This window comes from Rana temporaria, chromosome 3, assembly GCF_905171775.1.
Source record: "Rana temporaria chromosome 3, aRanTem1.1, whole genome shotgun sequence".
NCBI classification, from domain to species: Eukaryota; Metazoa; Chordata; class Amphibia; order Anura; family Ranidae; genus Rana; species Rana temporaria.
The window spans coordinates 171,788,626-171,809,058 of NC_053491.1; the positions used below are offsets into that span (position 1 = coordinate 171,788,626).

The following is a 20,433-nucleotide window of genomic DNA, read 5'->3' on the forward strand; positions in this document are numbered from 1 at the left end:
CTCCTCATTTTTAACCTCTTTATTCCTGGCATGTATCCTTCTATTAACATCTTCATTGCTACCAGCTCCCATTTGGCAAACCATGTCATAACTAAAAATCTCCCCATCTTGTTTACTGTTACTTTATTACACAGCTTCACTTCCATTAACCCTTTGGTCACGATTAGCGCTACGTTCTATTAACCCTTTCATCACCAGCCACTCCCCAGATACCTGAATTATATTAAACCATTTCACACAAGAAGATCCTGTTACATTCCCCACCATGTCCCAATTTCCTTTGTATATTAACCCATTCACTGATAACTCCCCTCTGTCATATAAGTGGAACTCTAGGTATGTTCTTTAGTACATACTTACACTGAGCTTGCTGGGCTTGATGTAGGTGTTCATAACTGATATCCAGAGGGCTAAAAATCACTGTAGTGGTTGGCGCTACATACAGTAATAGCAGTAAATGGGCCCTTAGAGTTTGCCCTGCTCTTCTAGGTATACTGATGCAGAGTGGGCACACTGCCTCCTTTAGCCAGTATGCCCTATATGGGCATAATGTCTGAGCTTGTCACTATAATACCAGCTTGCCGAAATGGGGGAAAGAAATGTATATCTGCTTCTGGTTGTGGTGGCCTCCACAGTTCCAATAGATGATGAGTGGGGAATTCCAAGTTTTTAGTTTACCCAAATGACTGGGTTAAAATGGTTCTAAAATCAAACGTTTTTTTTTACCCTAATAAATTCTCTGCGTTAAGGTAAGTAACCTTTCCAGGTGTTCTTCACTCCCTCTCTACCTAAACACTAGCCTAAGCAGTGCTGCTCTCTCTTTCTGTTCTCACAGGACAGACTGAGAGCCGTGGGAGCCATTGGCTCCTGCTGCTGTCAGTCAAATCCTGTGAGGAGGGATTGGGGGCGGGGCCAAGCCATGCTGTGTGTGTCTATAAAACCCACACAGCCCAGCTCTGCAGCGTTTGCCCCCATAGCACTCAACTTGCTATGGGGGCATATGCAGGAGAGTTGGAGTTGACAGTGTATGCGGGGGACTCCAGAAGATTAGGTAAGTGGCTACTTTGAGAAGCTGATGTAAGCACATGAACCCTTCAAAAAAGTTAAAGCAGTTAAAGCAAGTTAAAGCTCCCTGTATACACTCAGACACGGAGCCGCGGCCCAGCCCCACCCTGCCCCCTTTCTCTACTCATTGGCTGACTGACTTTGAGAGCAGCGGGAGCCAATGACACTGCACTGCGCTCTCAATCAATGAGGGGATGAGTCCCAGGCAGCCGAGACACTCCTGCAACATCGCTGGATCTAAATGGACCTCAGGTAAGTATTGGGGGGGCTGAGAGGGGCTGCTGCACACAGAAGGCTTTTTATCTTAATGCATAAAACATCTTTGATCTGCATTCTTGAAAAGTCCTGCTTGATGCATTTTTATTATCCTGTTTGAAAAATGCATCTTCCATTATAGTACTGTATATTGGAAACCCACTAAAAACACAATTTTTTTTGCAGGTGACCAGGGATGAAAAACACATTCTACATGACTGCCAGATTGTTGTCCTTCTTGGGCACCCCCTCTCTCTGGGTTCACATTACTGCCTTCCTCTAGCTGGGTACCATCATGGGAGCCTTCAAAATGCTGCGCATCTTCCTGCAGCATGTTCCAAACACTGTGGTCAAACAGTTCGGGGGACTCCTCAGGAGGACATGGTGGGGCTTGGGAAGGAGTGACTGATGCCATTGAGCAGAGGGAGAAGGCCGCATTGGCAGCTGCTTTGCCAGATAAATTACCCTGAGCCTGGGTGAAAGAAAATGAGGAGGATGAGGACAGCTTGGTCGTCCACTCTACCAAGTCTTTGGCATGTGTCCCACGGCCACTTGCTGATGAGGATGCACCGTGTCCACGACCAGCACTGTTGCCTCCTAGATGCAGAGATGTAGCTGCACAAGGCTGGGATGTATATGTAGAGCCCCCTTGCTTTCAGCATGGGCACTACGCTAAAATTAGTGGGAATGGGAGAGTTACTTTGCTCCCATTTGTGGTTTGTCTAAATTTGGGACTTCTGTCATCCCAGAAATGTCCACTGGGTCAGTCTGTGGTCAAGGGGTGCAATACCACCCCTTGCCGGCAGTTGGCGCCAGAGGGGTTCTGGCAGAGCAAGTTTTCCCCAAAAGCCAATTGGAGGAGTTTTCCCTTGCGGGGCATGCTGGGGGAGAGTATATCTGTGACAGGGGTCATGTGTTGAAAAATCTTTGCGGGGTCCCCGTTCCAGGTGCGGTATCCACCTTCAGGGTACGCGCATCCATGGACCCCGCCAGCGCGGCCCACCTGACCAAAGCTGAAAGCTGCATCGAACCTCATCCTGAGGAGAAAAGGGACCCCAGTGTTTCACTGGATTCCATGACCTGTTGAGAGAATCCCAGTCTGGGATTGGGCGTCCGGACCACTGACAGGTATGCTTGCTGTCATCTGGGGGCCTATATAGGAAAAGTCAACTGGGAGGATTCGCTGTCTTTATTCACCTAAGTCCTTTATTGAAATTGGCCTTTGGCAGAGGCCCTAGAGCCGGGTCTGTGAGAGAGACCTGTTCCTCCCAGCTAGTTCAGAGTGACGCTTCGGCTGCCAGGCCTATTGTGGGGGTCTGTCCGGGGGCACTTCACCCACTCCAAGTAGAGTGGCGACGAGTTACAAAAATTGGTACTATACAGAGCAGTATTGACTGCTCCATTTAATATCCAGGCCTGATACCGCAATGTTCTCTTCTCTTTCCTTCATCAACCTTGACGGATCACTGCCGGAGAGATGTCCGAAACTTCGAAGGCCTCAGCTGCCCTAAGATGCCCCGTGACTACACCGAGGCTGCCCTCTGAGCCTGCAGAGCTCGGAGTGCCCGTGACGGATACGGGCATTTGGCTGTCCACGGCGGGACAGTTTGTCTTGTTGTCTTCCAAGGGGACAGAGATGTTGGGCCTCTTGTGCCCCAGATGTGAAGAGCTGGCTGTCCGCCTCCTGCCCTTTGGCCAATGCCAGCGATGCCGGGCTCCATTGTTTGTGACCATACCAGTGGTCGGACCCCCGCGGGACAATCATGTGAACAGGTCCTCCAGGGCCATCACCATGGAGGTAGAGACCGCGTGGCCGGAGCCCATTACTCCGGCTGAAGGAGGATCCGAAGTCCAGGAGCTGAGTGTTGTTCCCTTCGCCTCGTCCACTAAAGTTCCACTACCGGTTGCCAGGATCATTTACCCCCAAGAGGTGAGCCCGTTGGATGGGATGGGGGAACTGAGCGACTTCATGGTCCACGCGGCCTGCTTACAGACCGAGACCACTCATGAGACCACCTCGGCTGGCGCGGCTTCCATACGATGCGTGCCTGCCGGAGATACATCTCCCAAACCGATCGACTGGGGGGAGATACGGAGGATCATCCAATCTAATCCAGCCACTGCCCTGTCAACTTACCTTCCCGCTGGAGCAGAAGATTCTTTGGACCTTGATCGTTGGTCAGAAGGCTCCCAGATGGATGGTGGCGATCTTCCTGACTATCTATTCGAGCCGCAATTCCCTGAGCAACAGGGCTACGGTGGATGTTGGGGCTCCAGGAGAAGAAGGAGGAAGAAGCGCCCGGCTCAGGGCGCATCCTGCGGGCCCAGTGGCCCATGTTTGCCTTGAGGAGCAGGTGAGCCCGTTGTGTGTTTTCCTTTTAAACTAGACTCACCCTTCCTCCAACCCGGGACATGCTGTCCTGTGCGGGGTACCGATGTTCCGTTGCCGGGCCCTGTGTATGATTAGGCGAGCTGCCTAATCTGGGTGCTCACCCAAGAAAGGGGAAAGTTACGGACAAGTATGCCCCCCCCTCCATTTAAATCTTCTTCACAGTTTCCCCTTTTCCCCCCTACTTCTCCAGAATCACATAAACTGTTGTGCAGAACTCTTGAAAGGGGTTTGGGATCAGTCAGTTAGAGTGGGGACTTTGCCAATTTTCTTTGAGCAGCTTTGGAACATTCCACCAAGAGAAAGAACTATTTTTGTATTCACTTCCCTTTGCTGCTATTTTTGCTTTGATAATTCTTGCACAGAGTATCTTCCACAGCACTTACAGTTTAGAGCTCTTTGGGGGAGGAGACTTTGCGTTCAGGCTTGAGCATACAGCCTTAATCCAAACTTCAGAGGTTGTAAATATTAGAGAGTATATTGTACATCCTGTATGCTTTTTGTGTTTTTTTTTTCTCCTATATACAGGATTTCTTCTGGACCCACCTGCTATCAAACACTGCGGAGAATGGGCAGATAGATAGCAGGGTTATGTATTTTGTATGTATTAGGCCATTTTAAGAATTGTATTACCATGTGTGAATTCTGTCCTTCTTTTCCCCCTTTTTCTATTTTTTTTGGGCAGGTATCAGGTCAGCATTCGGACTCGAATGCTTTAGGACACTGGGGACAGTGTCATTTCAAGTGGGGGGAGTATGTAGCGCCCCCTTGCTTTCAGCATGGGCACTACGCTAAAGTTAGTGGGAATGGGAGAGTTACTTTGCTCCCATTCGTGGGTTGTCTAAATTTGGGACTTCTGTCATCCCAGAAATGTCCACTGGGTCAGTCTGTGGTTAATACCACCCCTTGCCGGCAGTTGGCGTTCCAGGTGCGGTATCCACCTTCAGGGTACGCGCATCCATGGACCCTGCCAGCGCGGCCCACCTGGCCAAAGCTGCATCGAACCTCATCCTGAGGAGAAAAGGGACCCCAGTGTTTCACTGGGTTCCATGACCTGTTGAGAGAATCCCAGTCTGGGATCGGGCGTCCGGACCACTGACAGGTATGCTTGCTGTCATCCGGGGGCCTATATAGGAAAAGTCAACTGAGAGGATTCGCTCTCTTTATTCACCTAAGTCCTTTATTGAAATTGGCCTGTGGCAGAGGCCCTAGAGCTAGGTCTGTGAGAGAGACCTGTTCCTCCCAGCTAGTTCAGAGTGACGCTTCAGCTGCCAGGCCTATTGTGGGGGTCTGTCCGGGGCACTTCACCCACTCCAAGTAGAGTGGCGACGAGTTACAAAAATTGGTACTATACAGAGCAGTATTGACTGCTCCATTTAATATCCAGGCCTGATACCGCAATGTTCTCTTCTATTTCCTTCATCAACCTTGACCTTCCCAATACATGTTGATGTTGGCCGTGTTTGGCCCGGACAATAAAGCATTGAAAACCTTTTATTGGCTATCTGGACCTTCGCTCACTACCGCTGTTCTAACAATTACACCCCCTAGGCACCGCCAAGGTAACTTAGTAGGCCGAAGGTTGAAACGGCAGCGTGGTCAGTAAACAAGCCAAGGGATCAATCAAGAGTGGTTGCAGATTGGCATCAGGCAGTAGAGTAGTCCAGGAACAGGCCGAGGGTCAAACACAAGTGAAAATACCTGCAGATCCCTGCCTGTGGTATTAGTATGAGAACACCAGCAATTGTAGTCAGGTAGCTTTAGGTGCACACTGTGCAAAGGACACTAAATCAAAATACTGCAGGTCCCTGCCTGTATTTGTATGAGAATACCAGCAATTGTATGCAGGTAAGCTTTAGGTGCACACTGTGCAAAGGACACAGTACACTAACTGACAATACTGGCAGATCCCTGCCTGTGGTATTAGTATGAGAACCCCAGCAACTGTAGTCAGGTAGCTTTAGGTGCACACTGTGCAAAGGACACAGTACACTAACTGACAATACTTGCCGATCCCTGCCTGTGGTATTAGTATGAGAATACCAGCAAATGTAGTCAGGTAGCTTTAGGTGCACACTGTGCAGAGGACACAGTACACCAAGTGAAAATACTTGCAAATCCCTGCCTGTGGTATTAGTATGAGAACACCAGCAATTGTATTCAGGTAGCTTTAGGTGCACACTGTGCAGAGGACATGGTACACTAACTGACAATACTTGCAGATCCCTGCCTGTGGTATTAGTATGAGAACACCAGCAATTGTATTGTAGCCTTAGGTGCACACTGTGCAAAGGACACTAAATCAAAATACTGCAGGTCCCTGCCTGTATTTGTATGAGAACAACAGCAATTGTATGCAGGTAAGCTTTAGGTGCACACTGTGCAAAGGACACTGAGTGAGTGAGTGAGAAACTTATATAGCGCAACACATGCGAACTGAATCGCCTCTGGGCGCTTTGGTATTTATTCCCTGGGCCCTCAGAAGAGGTGGGTCTTGATCTTTCTCCTGAAGGCCAGGTGGTTTACCTCCAATCGGATGGCGGTTGGAAGGGCGTTCCATAGTCGAGGTCCTTGGACCGCAAATCTTCGTTCTCCTTTGGACTTGTATCTGGCTTTGGGTATCTGGAGTAGATTTTGGTTGGTGGATCGCAGAATGCGATTGGTGTTGTGAGCTTTTCGTTTCTCGCATAGATATTGGGGGGCAATTCCCAGAACACACTTATGCGTTAGACAGAGTGCTTTGAAAGTGATTCTGTCTTTTACTGGGAGCCAATGAAGGGATCTCAACGAAGGTGAGATTGATTCCCATTGTTTTTTCACAGTCACAAGTCAAGCGGCCATATTTTGAACGACTTGCAGACGAGTGATTTGGTATTTTGGGAGTCCAAGATAGAGGGCATTTGCATAGTCCAGTCTGGAGTTGATAAGTGTCCCCACCACGACTGCTATGTCTTTTTTTGGGATAAAGGGAGTGAGTCTGCGTAGGAGGCGCAACAGATGGTGCGATCCGCTGACTACTGACCCTATTTGTGCATCCATTGTTGTCATGTAGGTGTCGAAGATGACACCGAGACTTTTGACTTTGGTGCTGGGGGTGATGGATTGACCCAGAATGGGCGGGGGCATCCATGTTGTTGCGGGATGAAACTTCCGATTGGCCCGAAACAGGAGAAGTCCTGTTTTTGAGCCATTGAGTTTAAGGTAACTCTTGGTCATCCAATTTTCTATTAGGCATTTCTCCAGTCCGAGATAATGATCCTTTCTGTTGCAGATGCGAAAATAAAGTTGTGTGTCATCTGCATAAGAGTGGTAAAGTAACTTCTGGTTGCTGATGATTTCAAAAAGAGGGCGGAGATAGATATTGAAAAGAACAGACGACAGAGGGGATCCCTGGGGGACTCCGCATGACACCGTGCGTTTTTCGGAGGTGAAAGGGCCCAATTTCACTATTTGTGATCGGTTTTCCAAGAAGGAGGAGAACCACGATAAATCACATTCCGCAACTCCGGCTACTTCGACTAGCCGTGTCAGTAATAATTCGTGGTCAACCGTATCAAAAGCTGCGCTTAGGTCCAGCAGTACTAGAAGACAAGTTTCTCCTTCGTCTGCGGCCTCTAGAGCGTCATCACACTAAATCAAAATACTGCAGGTCCCTGTCTGTATTTGTATGAGAACACCAGCAATTCTTTGCAGGTAAGCTTTAGGTGCACACTGTGCAAAGGACACTAAATCAAAATATTACAGGTCCCTGCCTGTATTTGTATGAGAACACCAGCAATTGTATTCAGGTAAGCTTTAGGTGCACACTGTGGAAAGGACACTAAATCAAAATATTACAGGTCCCTGCCTGTATTTGTATGAGAACACCGGCAATTGTATTCAGGTAAGCTTTAGGTGCACACTGTGCAAAGGACACTAAAGCAAAATACTGCAGGTCCCTGTCTGTATTTGTATGAGAACACCGGCAATTGTATGCAGGTAAGCTTTAGGTGCACAATGTGCAAAGGACACTAAAACAAAATACTGCAGGTCCCTGCCTGTATTTGTATGAGAACACCAGCAATTGTATTCAGGTAAACTTTAGGTGCACAATGTGCAAAGGACACTAAATCAAAATACTGCAGGTCCCTACCTGTATTTGTATGAGAACACCAGCAATTGTATTCAGGTAAGCTTTAGGGGCACACTGTGCAAAGGACACAGTACACTAAGTGAAAATACTGCAGCTAGCACAATCACCTGCCTGCCTGTCAGTATATTATGAATAGAATAACAGGAACGGATCTAGCTAAACTGAATACAGTGTATAAATATATATACAACACCTGGGATGCATATATATCCTCTACACACTGGAACTGAAGCTAACTGACTCGCCTGCTGCTCTATCTAACTCAAATTAAATGACACTGTCTCTTTCTCTCTCTTTGTCTGTCTTTAACCACCACCGCAACACACTACACAAGGCCGCCACGCAGCCGGCCTTATATAGAGTGGGGCGTGTACTAACCCCCTGAGACATAATTAGCCAAAGCCACCCTGGCTTTGGTCAATTATAGCTCTCCGTTTTTTCTGCGCTGTGATTGGCCAAAGCATGCGAGTCATAGCGCATGCTTTGCCAATCATAAGCCAGCAATGCACTGCGATGCCGCAGTGAATTATGGGCCGTGACGTGCCACTCGAATTTGGCGCGAATGGCCCATAGTGTTCGAAACTCGGCAAACGGTCAAACAGCGGAAGTTCAAGTCGAACATGGGTTCGACTCAAACTCGAAGCTCATCCCTACTGAAGACACAAGGGGGCAGATTCTCAAAGAGTTACGCCGGCGTATCAGTAGATACGCCGACGTAACTCCGAATCTAAGCCCGTCGTATGTTTAAGTGTATTCTCAAACTGAGATACACCTAAACATGCCTAAGATACGACGGCCTGCGCAGTCGTATCTTAGGGTGCAATAATTACGCTGGCCGCTAGGTGGCGCGTCCATTGAGGTCGGCGTAGAATATGCTAATGAGTAGTTGCACCGATTCATGAACGTACGCTTGCCCGTCACAGTAAATTTACGCCGTTTCCGTAAGAGATACGCGGCGTAAAGATAAACATGCCCCCTAGGTGGTGTATCCAATGTTAAGTATGGCCGTCGTTCCCGCGTCGCAATTTGAAAATTTTACGTCGTTTGCGTAACTCGTCCGTGAATGGGGCTGGACGCCATTTACGTTCACGTCGAAACCAATGACGTCCTTGCGACGTCATTTAGCGCAACGCACGTCGGGAAATTTCAGGGACGGCACATGCGCAGTACGTTCGGCGCCGGAACAAGCCTAATTTAAATGATCCACGCCCCCTACCCGGATCATTTGAATTAGGCGGGCTTGCGCCGGGGGATTTACGCTACGCCGCCGCAACTTTACAGGCAAGTGCTTTGTGAATCAAGCACTTGCCCGTAAAACTTGCGGCGGCGTAACTTAAATGAGATACGTTACGCCGCCGCAGATCTACTAAGACAATCTCGCCCAAAGTCTTATTTTGTCTTCAAAAGGACTACTAGTGCCATACGAACCGGCACATGCATATTCAGGGCTCTGTATATGCAATGGGTATGTGTTTTCACTTTTGTGAGATACTGTATGTGCATGTATGTATATATATTATGACAAGAGCAGCCTAAGAGGACTAAGTTAATAATGCTTTATAGAAGGGGAGCGGTTTAGAGGTTTATTTCAGACCATGGCAAGCCTCAGAGACCGGTCCGCAGGGCAGTATTCCAACATGATAATGACCCCAAACACACCTCCAAGATGACCACTGCCTTGCTAAAGAAGGTGAGGGTAAAGGTGATGGACTGGCCAAGCATGTCTCCAGACCTAAACCCTATTGAACATCTGTGAGGCATCCTCAAATGGAAGGTGGAGGAGCACAAGGTCTCTAACATCCACCAACTCCGTGATGTCATCATGAAGGAGTGGAAGAGGACTCCAGTGACAACCTGTGAAACTCTGGTGAACTCCATGCCCAAGAGGGTTAAAAGCAGTGCTAGAGAAATTAAGGTAGGCACACAAAATATTGACACTTTGGGCCCAATTTGGACATTTTCACTTAGGGGTGTACTCACTTTTGTTGCCAGTGGTTTAGACATTAATGGCTGTGTTGAGTTATTTTGAGGGGACAGCAAATTTACACTGTTATACAAATTGTAGACTTACTACTTTATATTGTAGCAAAGTGTCATGTATTCCATATTGTCACATGAAAATATATAATTAAATATTTACAAACATGTGAGGGGTGTACTCACTTTTGTGAGATACTGTATGCTGGGCATGTATGTATATATATATATTATGACATGAGCAGCCTAAGAGGACTAAGTTAATAATGCTTTATAGAAGGGGAGCGGTTTAGAGGTTTACTTCAGACCATGGCAAGCCGCTGCTAAATAAAGGAGATAAAACGGCTGGCGCTCAAGGTGTTAAAAAACAAAAAGGTGGGCGTTTCTGAAAAGTGACGTGTCTCGCCTAGGCTGTCTCTCCTGCATCTACCTTGCAGCAAGAGCAGGAGGTCGGGAGCGCGCAGAGTCGAGGAGAGCGCCTGCGCAGTACGAGAAGCGGAGGGTCCTGTACAGCGGCGTGCCCTGCAGCCCGTTCCTGTAGCGTTGCATTTCTCCTGGTTACCAGAACAATGAGCCCAGTGCCTGCGAGCCAGCCGGAGTCCTAGCTGCGTGCCTATGGCGCATGCTCGTGGCTACACAGGGCAAGCGGCACACTGACACAGAGGGTGACGGGGCACACAAGTTGCACAGCATTGGTACACTCAGGGCACCGTGCCCGCGCCTGGCACCGCTCAGGACTGGAGGGAAGAGCCCGGCTCCGCTGACAGCAGCACACAGAGGGGGCTTGTACACAAAGACAGCACGGAGGAGGAGGAGGAGGGAGGCAGTCCACACAGGAGCTCTGTCACCAGGAGGGATGTGTGTCTTCCCCTGATCCACAAACACGGCCATCACAACACTGGAGACATGTGGGTACCCACGGAGCACGAGAAGTACGGCGTGGGTGAGTGATCCCCCATTCTATCTCCATCCATAGACTATCCTCCTCTATAGGGGGGAGGGGGAGATCCATCAAATCCCATTCCATCCTATCCTATAGACAGCCCAGTGCTGGAATCTGATGATGAGGGATCGCCAGCATCAGCCATCCTTATGGCAACTTTCTTCTACAGATCAACAAAGAGCAGAGGGGGCAACAAAGAGTGATCCCCCCATCTCCATAGACACCTGCATCTGGGGGGACCCCTTCACTGATATACCTACTATACATAATATACTGCATCTGGGGGGACCCTCCACTCATACACCTACTATACATAATATACTGCATCTGGGGGACCCCTTCACTCATATACCTACTATACATAATATACTGCATCTGGGGGGACCCCTCCACTCATATACCTACTATACATAATATACTGCATCTGGGGGCACCCCTCCACTCATACACAATATACTGCATCTGGGGGGACCCCTCCACTCATACACCTACTATACATAATATACTGCATCTGGGGGATCTATAATATACTGCATCTTGGGGGACCCCTCCACTCATATACCTACTATACATAATATACTGCATCTTGGGGGACCCAACCACTCATACACCTACTATACATAATATACTGCATCTGGGGGGACCCCTCCACTCATACACCTACTATACATAATATACTGCATCTGGGGGGACCCCTCCACTCATGCACCTACTATACATAATATACTGCATCTGGTGGGACCCCTCCACTCATACACCTACTATACATAATATACTGCATCTGGGGGGGGACCCCTTCACTGATATACCTACTATACATAATATACTGCATCTGGGGGGACCCCTCCACTCATGCACCTACTATACATAATATACTGCATCTGGTGGGACCCCTCCACTCATATGCCTACTATACATGATATACTGCATCTGGGGGGATCTATACTATACTGCATATGGGGGGACCCCTCCACTCATATGCTTACTATACATGATATACTGCATCTGGGGGGAGCTATACTATACTGCATATGGGGGGACCCCTCCACTCATATGCTTACTATACATGATATACTGCATCTGGGGGGAGCTATACTATACTGCATATGGGGGGACCCCTCCACTCATACACCTAATATACTGCATCTGGGGGATCTATAATTTACTGCATCTGGAGGGACCCCTCCACTCATACACCTACTATACATAATATACTGCATCTGGTGGGACCCCTCCACTCACATACACCTACTATACATAATGTACTGCATCTGGGGGGTCCCCTCCACTCATACACCCACTACACATAATATACTGCATCTGGGGGATCTATAATATATTGCATCTCGGGGGACCCCTCCACTCACACCCACTCTATATAATATGCTGCATCTGGGGGGACCCCTCCACTCATACAACCCACTATACATAATATACTGCATCTGGGGGGGACCCCTCCACTCATACTCTACATAATATACTGCATCTAGGGGGGGGACCCCTCCACTTATACACTCACTATACATAATATACTGCATCTGGGGGGACCCCTCCACTCATACACCCACTATACATAATATACTGCATCTGGGGGGACCCCTCCACTCATACACCCACTATACATAATATACTGCATCTGGGGGGGACCCCTCCACTCACACCCACTATACGTAATATACTGCATCTGGGGGGGACCCCTCCACTCATACAACCCACTATACATAATATACTGCATCTAGGGGGGGGGCCTCCACTCATACTATACATAATATACTGCATCTGGGGGGGACCCCTCCACTTATACACCCACTGTACATAATATACTGCATCTGGGGGGGACCCATCCACTCATACACCCACTGTACATAATATGCTGCATCTGGGGGGACCCCTCCACTCATACACCCACTGTACATAATATACTGCATCTAGGGGGGGGCCTCCACTCATACTATACATAATATACTGCATCTGGGGGGGACCCCTCCACTTATACACCCACTGTACATAATATACTGCATCTGGGGGGGACCCATCCACTCATACACCCACTGTACATAATATGCTGCATCTGGGGGGACCCCTCCACTCATACACCCACTGTACATAATATACTGCATCTGGGGGGGACCCAACCACTCATACACCCACTGTACATAATATACTGCATCTGGGGACCCCTCCACTCATACACCCACTGTACATAATATACTGCATCTGGGGGAGACCCATCCACTCGTACACCCTCTATACATAACATACTGCATCTGGGGGGACCTCCACTCATACACCCACTATACATAATATACTGCATCTGGGGGGGCTCCACTCATACACACACTATACATAACATACTGCATCTGGGGGGACCCCTCCACTCACACCCACTATCTTTAATATTCTGCATCTGAGGGGACCCCTCCACTCATACACACACTATACATAACATACTCACTGTTGAGGCCAATGGCATCCTTTGTAGCCAGCTGCTGTCTAAAATGTAAACATCCACTCCAACTTGTATCTGCTACATTGTTGGCTGGTGGTAAATACCTGCTATTCTCATGATCCTATGGTGGCCATACACAGCGCCACAAACCGATCAACCAAATAAATCAATCAAACCTAATTTGATTATTGTTTTATACTCCTGTACCTTGAGACTCAATGAATTCGATTGATTACATGCATAAGTCGATCGGACGGAAGCACAGGTCACCTTTTGTGCCCCTGAGCGATCGGAAGTGGTGAACCAAAGGAATCGCTTAGGGTGCAAGAAAACACTATTGATCCTCCCTTTTTTTTTTTTTTCCCACAACCAATCATCAAAGCTGTCACTGTGGGGTTGATTTACTAAAAGTGAGGGGTGGGGAATCTGCTGCATAGAAACCAATCAGCTTCCAGGTTTTATTGTTAAAACTTAACTGAACAAGCTGAAGTTAGAAGCTGATTGGCTACCATGCACAGCTGCACTTCATTCTGCCCTCTCCAGTTTCAGTAAATCAATCCCAATCTGTCACTCTTGTCTTGCGAGATTGATGTCTGATTCAATCGCTTTGTCGCACTGTGTATGGTCACCATAACACAAATCTGGAATGGGATTACTGATTTACTATTATTATTATACACAGGATTTATATAGCGCCAACAGTTTACAATATAAAGAGGGACAGCACAATTCCAATACTGTTCAATACAGAAGGAATAGGAGGGCCTGCTCATATAACTGGTGTCTGTTCCAGGGTTGGCTAACAGTAAACACTTTATAGTATTCGCTGCTATTGAATTATTTTATCCAGCTGCTGTCTACAAATTAAGGATCCAATTTAAACTGATCTTCAATAACTTGTATTTATTATAGTGTTGGCTGGCAGTACTAGATAAATAAATACTTTGCAGTATTGCAATTGAATTCTTGTATCCTTTTTCTGTCCGCAAATGAAGTATTCGATTTAATGTGATCTCCTATAACTTGTATTTATTATAGTGTTGGCTAGCAGTACTAGATAAATAAATACTTTGTTACATTAAGTGCTATTGAAATCCAGCTGTTGTCAGAAACAATACAATGTAGTTACTGATGTATTTGTATCTGCTGCAGTAAATGCAAAGGGGGACGTTTCCAAAAGCTGGAGCAGCTGTGCATAGTAACCAATCGGCTTCCAGCTTTAGCTTGCTCAGTTAAGCTTTAAAAATGAACGCTAGAAGCTGATTGGCTGCGCCAGTCTGGGTAAATTCCTCCTTTAGAAATAAGTGCAGTTGGGTTATTTTTACCCAGCTGCAACATTGCCATCAGATTTCTAACAAATATAGATTTATTATTATTAATTTTTTTTTTCGGACACTTACAATCTGATTAGATGATCTAACCTAATTGGATAACTGTAATTTTTTTTTTTTTTTTTTTTTTTTTTACTTACAACCGATTTATATATATATATATATATATATATATATATATATATATATATATATATATATATATATATATATATATATATATATATATATATATATATATATATATAATTTTTTTTGTGATTTATAATTGTGTACATTTTATGCGCTTTGTTGTTTATATGCACATTTGATCATTTTATTATGGAGCACCTCACTGTCAATGGGTGTTTGTTTTTATTTCTCATCAACCTGATTGCTGGACATCAAAATCACATTCTTCCGGTTGCGTCTTTAAGATGTGGCGGTTGGAAGACGCATATTTCTAGACCCTCGTTTTGTTTTGATCCTCTGATGTATTTTGTATAATGATATCCGTGTGGTGTTGACAGGTTTAGGTGACCAGATCTGTCATGAATGCAGTGTCAGATTTTTTTTTCTTTCTGAGGCCTCCTAAGGCCGGGGTTGTTTTCATCTTTGAAATGGTGTTGTGATAAAACCCAGTTGATCCCGGCGTTTTGAGCCGGTGAATGGCCACAGTCTGGGAGTTTCTTTGCATTGTTTCAGTGTTTCTCTTTTGTTACTGCTTTTGTTTGTTTGTGCTGAGGGAAGTGTTGTGATTGTTGACATGATGTGAGGTCTGTTCTGTGGGATGTTATTTACCAAGTCCCGCCTATCTCTCCCAGCAAATGGACCCCTCGGAGAAAGCATCACAAGCATCCTTTGTACTTGGTGGCACATATTATGGCAATATATTGCTGCTTTGCTTTAGCAGGGGGGGAAACAATGGCTGGAGATCAGTCTGCCAGTCCATGGCCCATTAATTTTGTGCGGCACCAAAGAGGTTAACCTCGTCACCAGATAATATAGCGAAATCTTCAATATCCAGCGCTCGTTTCCTATAGTCACTGCCATCTGCCCCGGTTTCTTTCTGTTTTACTGTCTTTCAGATCATTGCTTAACAATGACCCATAAATAACATTTTCCCTTTTATTTGGAGCTCTTGATGTGGGAGCAGGTTCCTTTTTCTGTTTACAAGCTCTTTTTCTTATTTATTTATTTATTTTTAAAAACAAGGACATTTGTTTTTGTTTTATGTATAAAAATATTTAATAAAAAAAGTAATTGTATTTACACAATTTGTGGTTAAGCTTGCTGTAGTTTCAGCAAGCATGCCATGCGTACAGTATGGGACAACCTAATACTTTATATAACAAGGTATGTTATTGGGATGCTTTTTCGCATTTTTGTGTTCTTTTTTTTTTTTTTTTTTAAGGTCTTATATATTTGTTGGTTGTGGTCTTGAAGTATAATACTGCTCACATATGGAGATATGGAAGATATTCTCTGATACAATTTCTGTAAACATTGTACATTCATTTGGTCTGTATGTCATTTAATACAAATTAAAAGCACATACAAGCTGCTAAAATACTTAAAAACATTTAAAGTTTTTAGATATGAGTATCTAGGAAGCCGATTTGGTTTTATGTAAGTTCCCCTGTACATGGGATTAGAGAATGTGAAATCGGTAGCCGGACAGAATGTTGTAATGTTGTCTTCTGAGCACTGACCATGTCACAAAAGCTTGGCAGCCCTGAAACCATTGTGTGTACTTTGAGGCTAGAGGTTGTCATTTCCATGGAAGAGTAATTTTGTATAGTGTTTTTTTTTTTTTTGTAGGAAGTGGTGGCAGTGCGCTGACTCAGTGGCCAAAACAAAAAACTGAAGCGCTCAGGAGGAGCCGCTGTACTAACTATCTGTTAGTACAGCGACCTCCCCTGTTGAACGCTTGTGTTCTGACCGGGGGACGCCCCACCTCCCACCACCAGAACACACCAGCTGAAAGTGTAGATCGGACCTTCTTTGGTCCTTCCCCTTTGACAGATGCCTTCCCGGCTGCCATACACATACAAATGTTGGTCAGTTTCTGTTAAGTCAGCCGATGCCAAACAAGGCTCAAGTGTCCAATATTTCTAAGATCAACCACTTCCCGCCTGGCCTGTAGCAGAATGACTGCCAGAAGTGGTTCAGTTATCCTGACTGGGCATCATATGACTTGGCGCAGGAAAAGCTATGATCATGCGCCCGTGGGGGCACACAGCACGCCGATCGGTGGTGTGTTAGTATGACACACCGCATCTCCGATCTAGGTAAAGGGCCTCTGACGGAGGCTCTTTACCATGTGATCAGCTGTTTCCAATCACAGCTGATCAGTCTAAACAGTTAAAGCGGGGGTTCACCCCCCAAATTTTTTTTTAACATTGAATTCAGGCGAGTTATGATAATGACATTAGGCTGTTTTTTTTTTTCCCTGCTAAGATCACTATAAGCGAGGGCCAACTCGTCATGTTTGGTCTCCAGCAGATCCGTACGGGAGCCCAATGAGGAGATGTCTTATTAAGTTCAGATTGGAACTTCGAGGCCAATCGGGTGTACATGGCCTCAAGACTTGCGTCAAGGTCCGCTTTAGAGAGGGCAGGGGAGTACTCACTAAATTTGGGCTGCGAGGAAGAGTCCAGCTCTGGAGGCAAGGCCGGAGTCGCGGCGCCATGTTGAGCCATGCCGCTCTGTTCCCTCGCGCGGAGGAGGTAGTGGGTTAGAGAGGTTTGGGCTGCTCCCTTCTTCTGCTCCCTTCTTCTGCTTCTGCTTCTGCTTCTGCTTCTGCTTCTGCTTCTGCTTCACCACGATCACCGGGGCTGGGGGGTGATAGTCTGAAAGATAAAGAGGTGCTTGATGTCCCCCAAAAGGATAAATTAGTCCCGCAGCGCCGGGAGCAGGTCTAACAAGCGTCCATCTCGATCAGCGCCACGCATGCGCCCCGTTTTTTTTTTTTTAAATCCTTGCCGTACATACCGTTTTTTATATATGTGTGTGTGTGTGTGTGTGTGTGTGTGTGTGTGTGTTAACCGCGGCTTCCGGGTATAATCTGCGGGACTGGGCGTTCCTAATTGATTGACATCCTTCTGACCGGCGCATACAGCGCGTCACGAGTTGCCGAAAGAAGCCGAACGTTGGTGCGCAGGCGCCGTATAGAGCCGACTCGCAGTCCGGCTTCTTTCGGCAACTCGTGATGCGCTGTATGCGCCAGTCGGGAGCATGTCAATCAATTAGGAACGCCCAGTCCCGCAGATTATACCCGGAAGCCGCGGTGAACATATATATATAAAACGGTACTGATTTTCAGTGCAGCCCCCTCAAGGATGCCGACCAGGGCTGCCCACCCATGATGACCAGTTAAGCCCAGTAGATAACTGTGCCCATTAGTGATGCCTGCCAGCACCTCTGATTAGTGCCTAAGTATCAATCAATACTGCCCCATCAGTGCCCCATCAGTGAAGGCGAAAAGGTACTTATTTACAAAGTTTTGTAACAGAAACAAAGAAAATGTATGTATTTTTCAAAATTTTCGTTTTTTTTTTTTTTTTTTGTAACGCAAAAAAATAAAAACCCCAGAGGTGATCAAATACCACCAAAAGAAAGCTCAATTTGTGGGGAAAATGATAATGATGTTTGGGTACAGCATCACATGACCGCGCAATTGTCATTCAAAGTGTGAGAGCGCTGAAAATTGATCTGGGCAGGAAAGTGTATAAGTGGCCAGTATTGAAGTGGTTAAAGACTGCAAGTGGTTTGTTTTACTAGAAACGTCTACTTGGAGAAATACGTAGGCTGTTATTGCTGCCCTATTACCTGGCTGTCTCTCGCTTCAGTACTTTGAGTTACTGACCTGGAACAAGCATGCAAATTAGAGAAGTCTAAAAATCCTAATCTGCATACTGCTTCTACTTCAATACCTCAGAAAATATTAAAGCCCCTGAATCGCATCTCAGTGAGCGCAATATACAGGGATATGGGAAATGCTATTGACATAAACACACACTCACCCACACAGGTTATACCAGATGGACTAATGTTTGTATTCTGCTTTACCAACTATGTAACTGGTACACTAGCCCAGCTATTGGCATTTTTTAGAGGGGCTTATGCTCTTCCTCTGGCTTCAAGACTTTAATTGTTGACCTAGAACAGAAGCTGGGTATAGACTCTTGGAATCTCGGCCAGTTCAGTAGAGACTGGCCAGATGCAAACCATGTATGGGCAGATGAGGAAGTCACTGTACCATGTGACAGAACACGTCAGAGGCGGAGCCATGTGATGCCGGGAAGCTTGAGATTGGCCATCTTTACATATCCTTTACATAGATGTCACATTTGTGGTCATGTTTATGTATACGGTATATCATAGAAGTGAGTACACCCCTCAGATTTTTGTAAATTTTTCAACTTGGGTACTACTAGCATGTCGGATTTTTTATGTGATTATTGCCAGCAGCTTTAGACACTGGCAATAATCACTGTGTGGGGGGCACGGGGAGCCGTCACTGCCAGGAGAAAGCAATGGCTCTGTGGAAGAGATTCCCCCATCAACACCTGTGGTTGCAAGAAAGAAAATCACACCATCTACAGCCGGCCATGCAGTACATGTAGCAATAAGGATCCAGTCACACCTTTTACGTGCATTCATTGGTTGAGACAGCCCATTTATTACTTAAACGTAATAGTGCAAATTTGATTCAGGTCAGTGAGGCAGAAATGATTGATGCCATTGGATCAGTTTGACAAAATTACGCTGAACAGGCCTCTAAAAGCTATGCTTTCTTTTTTGTTTTTCTCTTCCTTTTTTTTTAAAATAACCTATTTCCTGTCTTATTCTCAAAATATCTTTTGTCTTTATTCAGTCAGGAAATACCTCCTCAGACGCTTACCCACTCATGTTGAGGCACATCCTTCAGTGCGATGAATCTCCCTCAGGGTCATGTTATAGTTCGGTTTATCCTGTGCGTTGTTGGAAAGCAATGTATACAAAGTAAATGTCACTATTTGATACAGATCACTGAAGATAATAATTAGACCCCCTTTCACACTAAGGTAGTTTTCAGGCTTTTTAGTGCTAAACATAGCACCTGAAAACGGCCTCTCATGTCTCCCCAGTGTGAAAGCTCAAGTGCTTTCACACTGGGGCGGTGCTCTTGCAGGACAGAAAAAAAAAGTCCTTGGGACTGTATACAGCGCTCCTACACCACCCTTGCCCATTGGAATGAATGGGCCAGCACCTCCGAAGCACCAGAAAAGAAATTCAGAAGCACCACAACGCAGTGGTTTTAAACCTTTCAGCTGCTAGCGGGGGTTAAAAGTGCCCCGCTAGCATCTGAAAAGCACTACTAAAACTACATTAAATCGCTGCTAAAACGAGCAACGCTTTACCGCCAACACGGCTGCAACTGCAGTGTGAAAGCAGTCTTGGCTTTATAGCTTAACTTCTGTTGCAGTGGGTCATACATGCATAGGTTTTGCAGGGACTCTGAATTTTGTTCCATGTATCGGCTCTGTGGTTGTACAGAAGTCGATCGACTTCTTCTGTACGACCACCCTATCGGATTTTGCCCGCTTGATCAGCGCTGCAGGCCATGAATCAAACTACTTTTCAGTGTATTTTGATGGCGTGGGTGTCTCTCAGCTATCGGAATACAATGGCTCCTCAGGGAGGATTCTCCCATCCACATGGAATGTGCAGATGATGGAATCCAGTCAGGTTTTTTTTTTTTTTTTTTTAACCCACTGGTTGAATGGAAAAAAAACACTGACTCACCTATGGGCTGCCTTGTTTACTCCTCTGCTCTTGCAGGCTCCTCTGTTCTGATAGACTAGTCCCCATAATCTCTTCTTCCCCATGCTCCAGTGGTCTAAGGTCCTTTGACGTCATCAATGACGA

General features: G+C 46.2%; 1 protein-coding gene across 2 annotated transcripts in view; it reads left to right on the forward strand.

Annotated features, from left to right (window-relative positions):
- Positions 1-10,238: 10,238 nt before the first annotated feature.
- Positions 10,239-20,433, forward strand: part of DOCK4 (dedicator of cytokinesis 4) — a 407,978-nt gene continuing 397,783 nt past the window's right edge. For both annotated transcript variants that reach the window (XM_040343815.1, XM_040343816.1), the window contains exon 1: positions 10,239-10,761. In XM_040343815.1, coding sequence (XP_040199749.1) covers positions 10,725-10,761 — 37 coding nt within the window. In that variant the 5' untranslated portion in view covers positions 10,239-10,724. The remainder of the gene's footprint in view (positions 10,762-20,433) is intronic.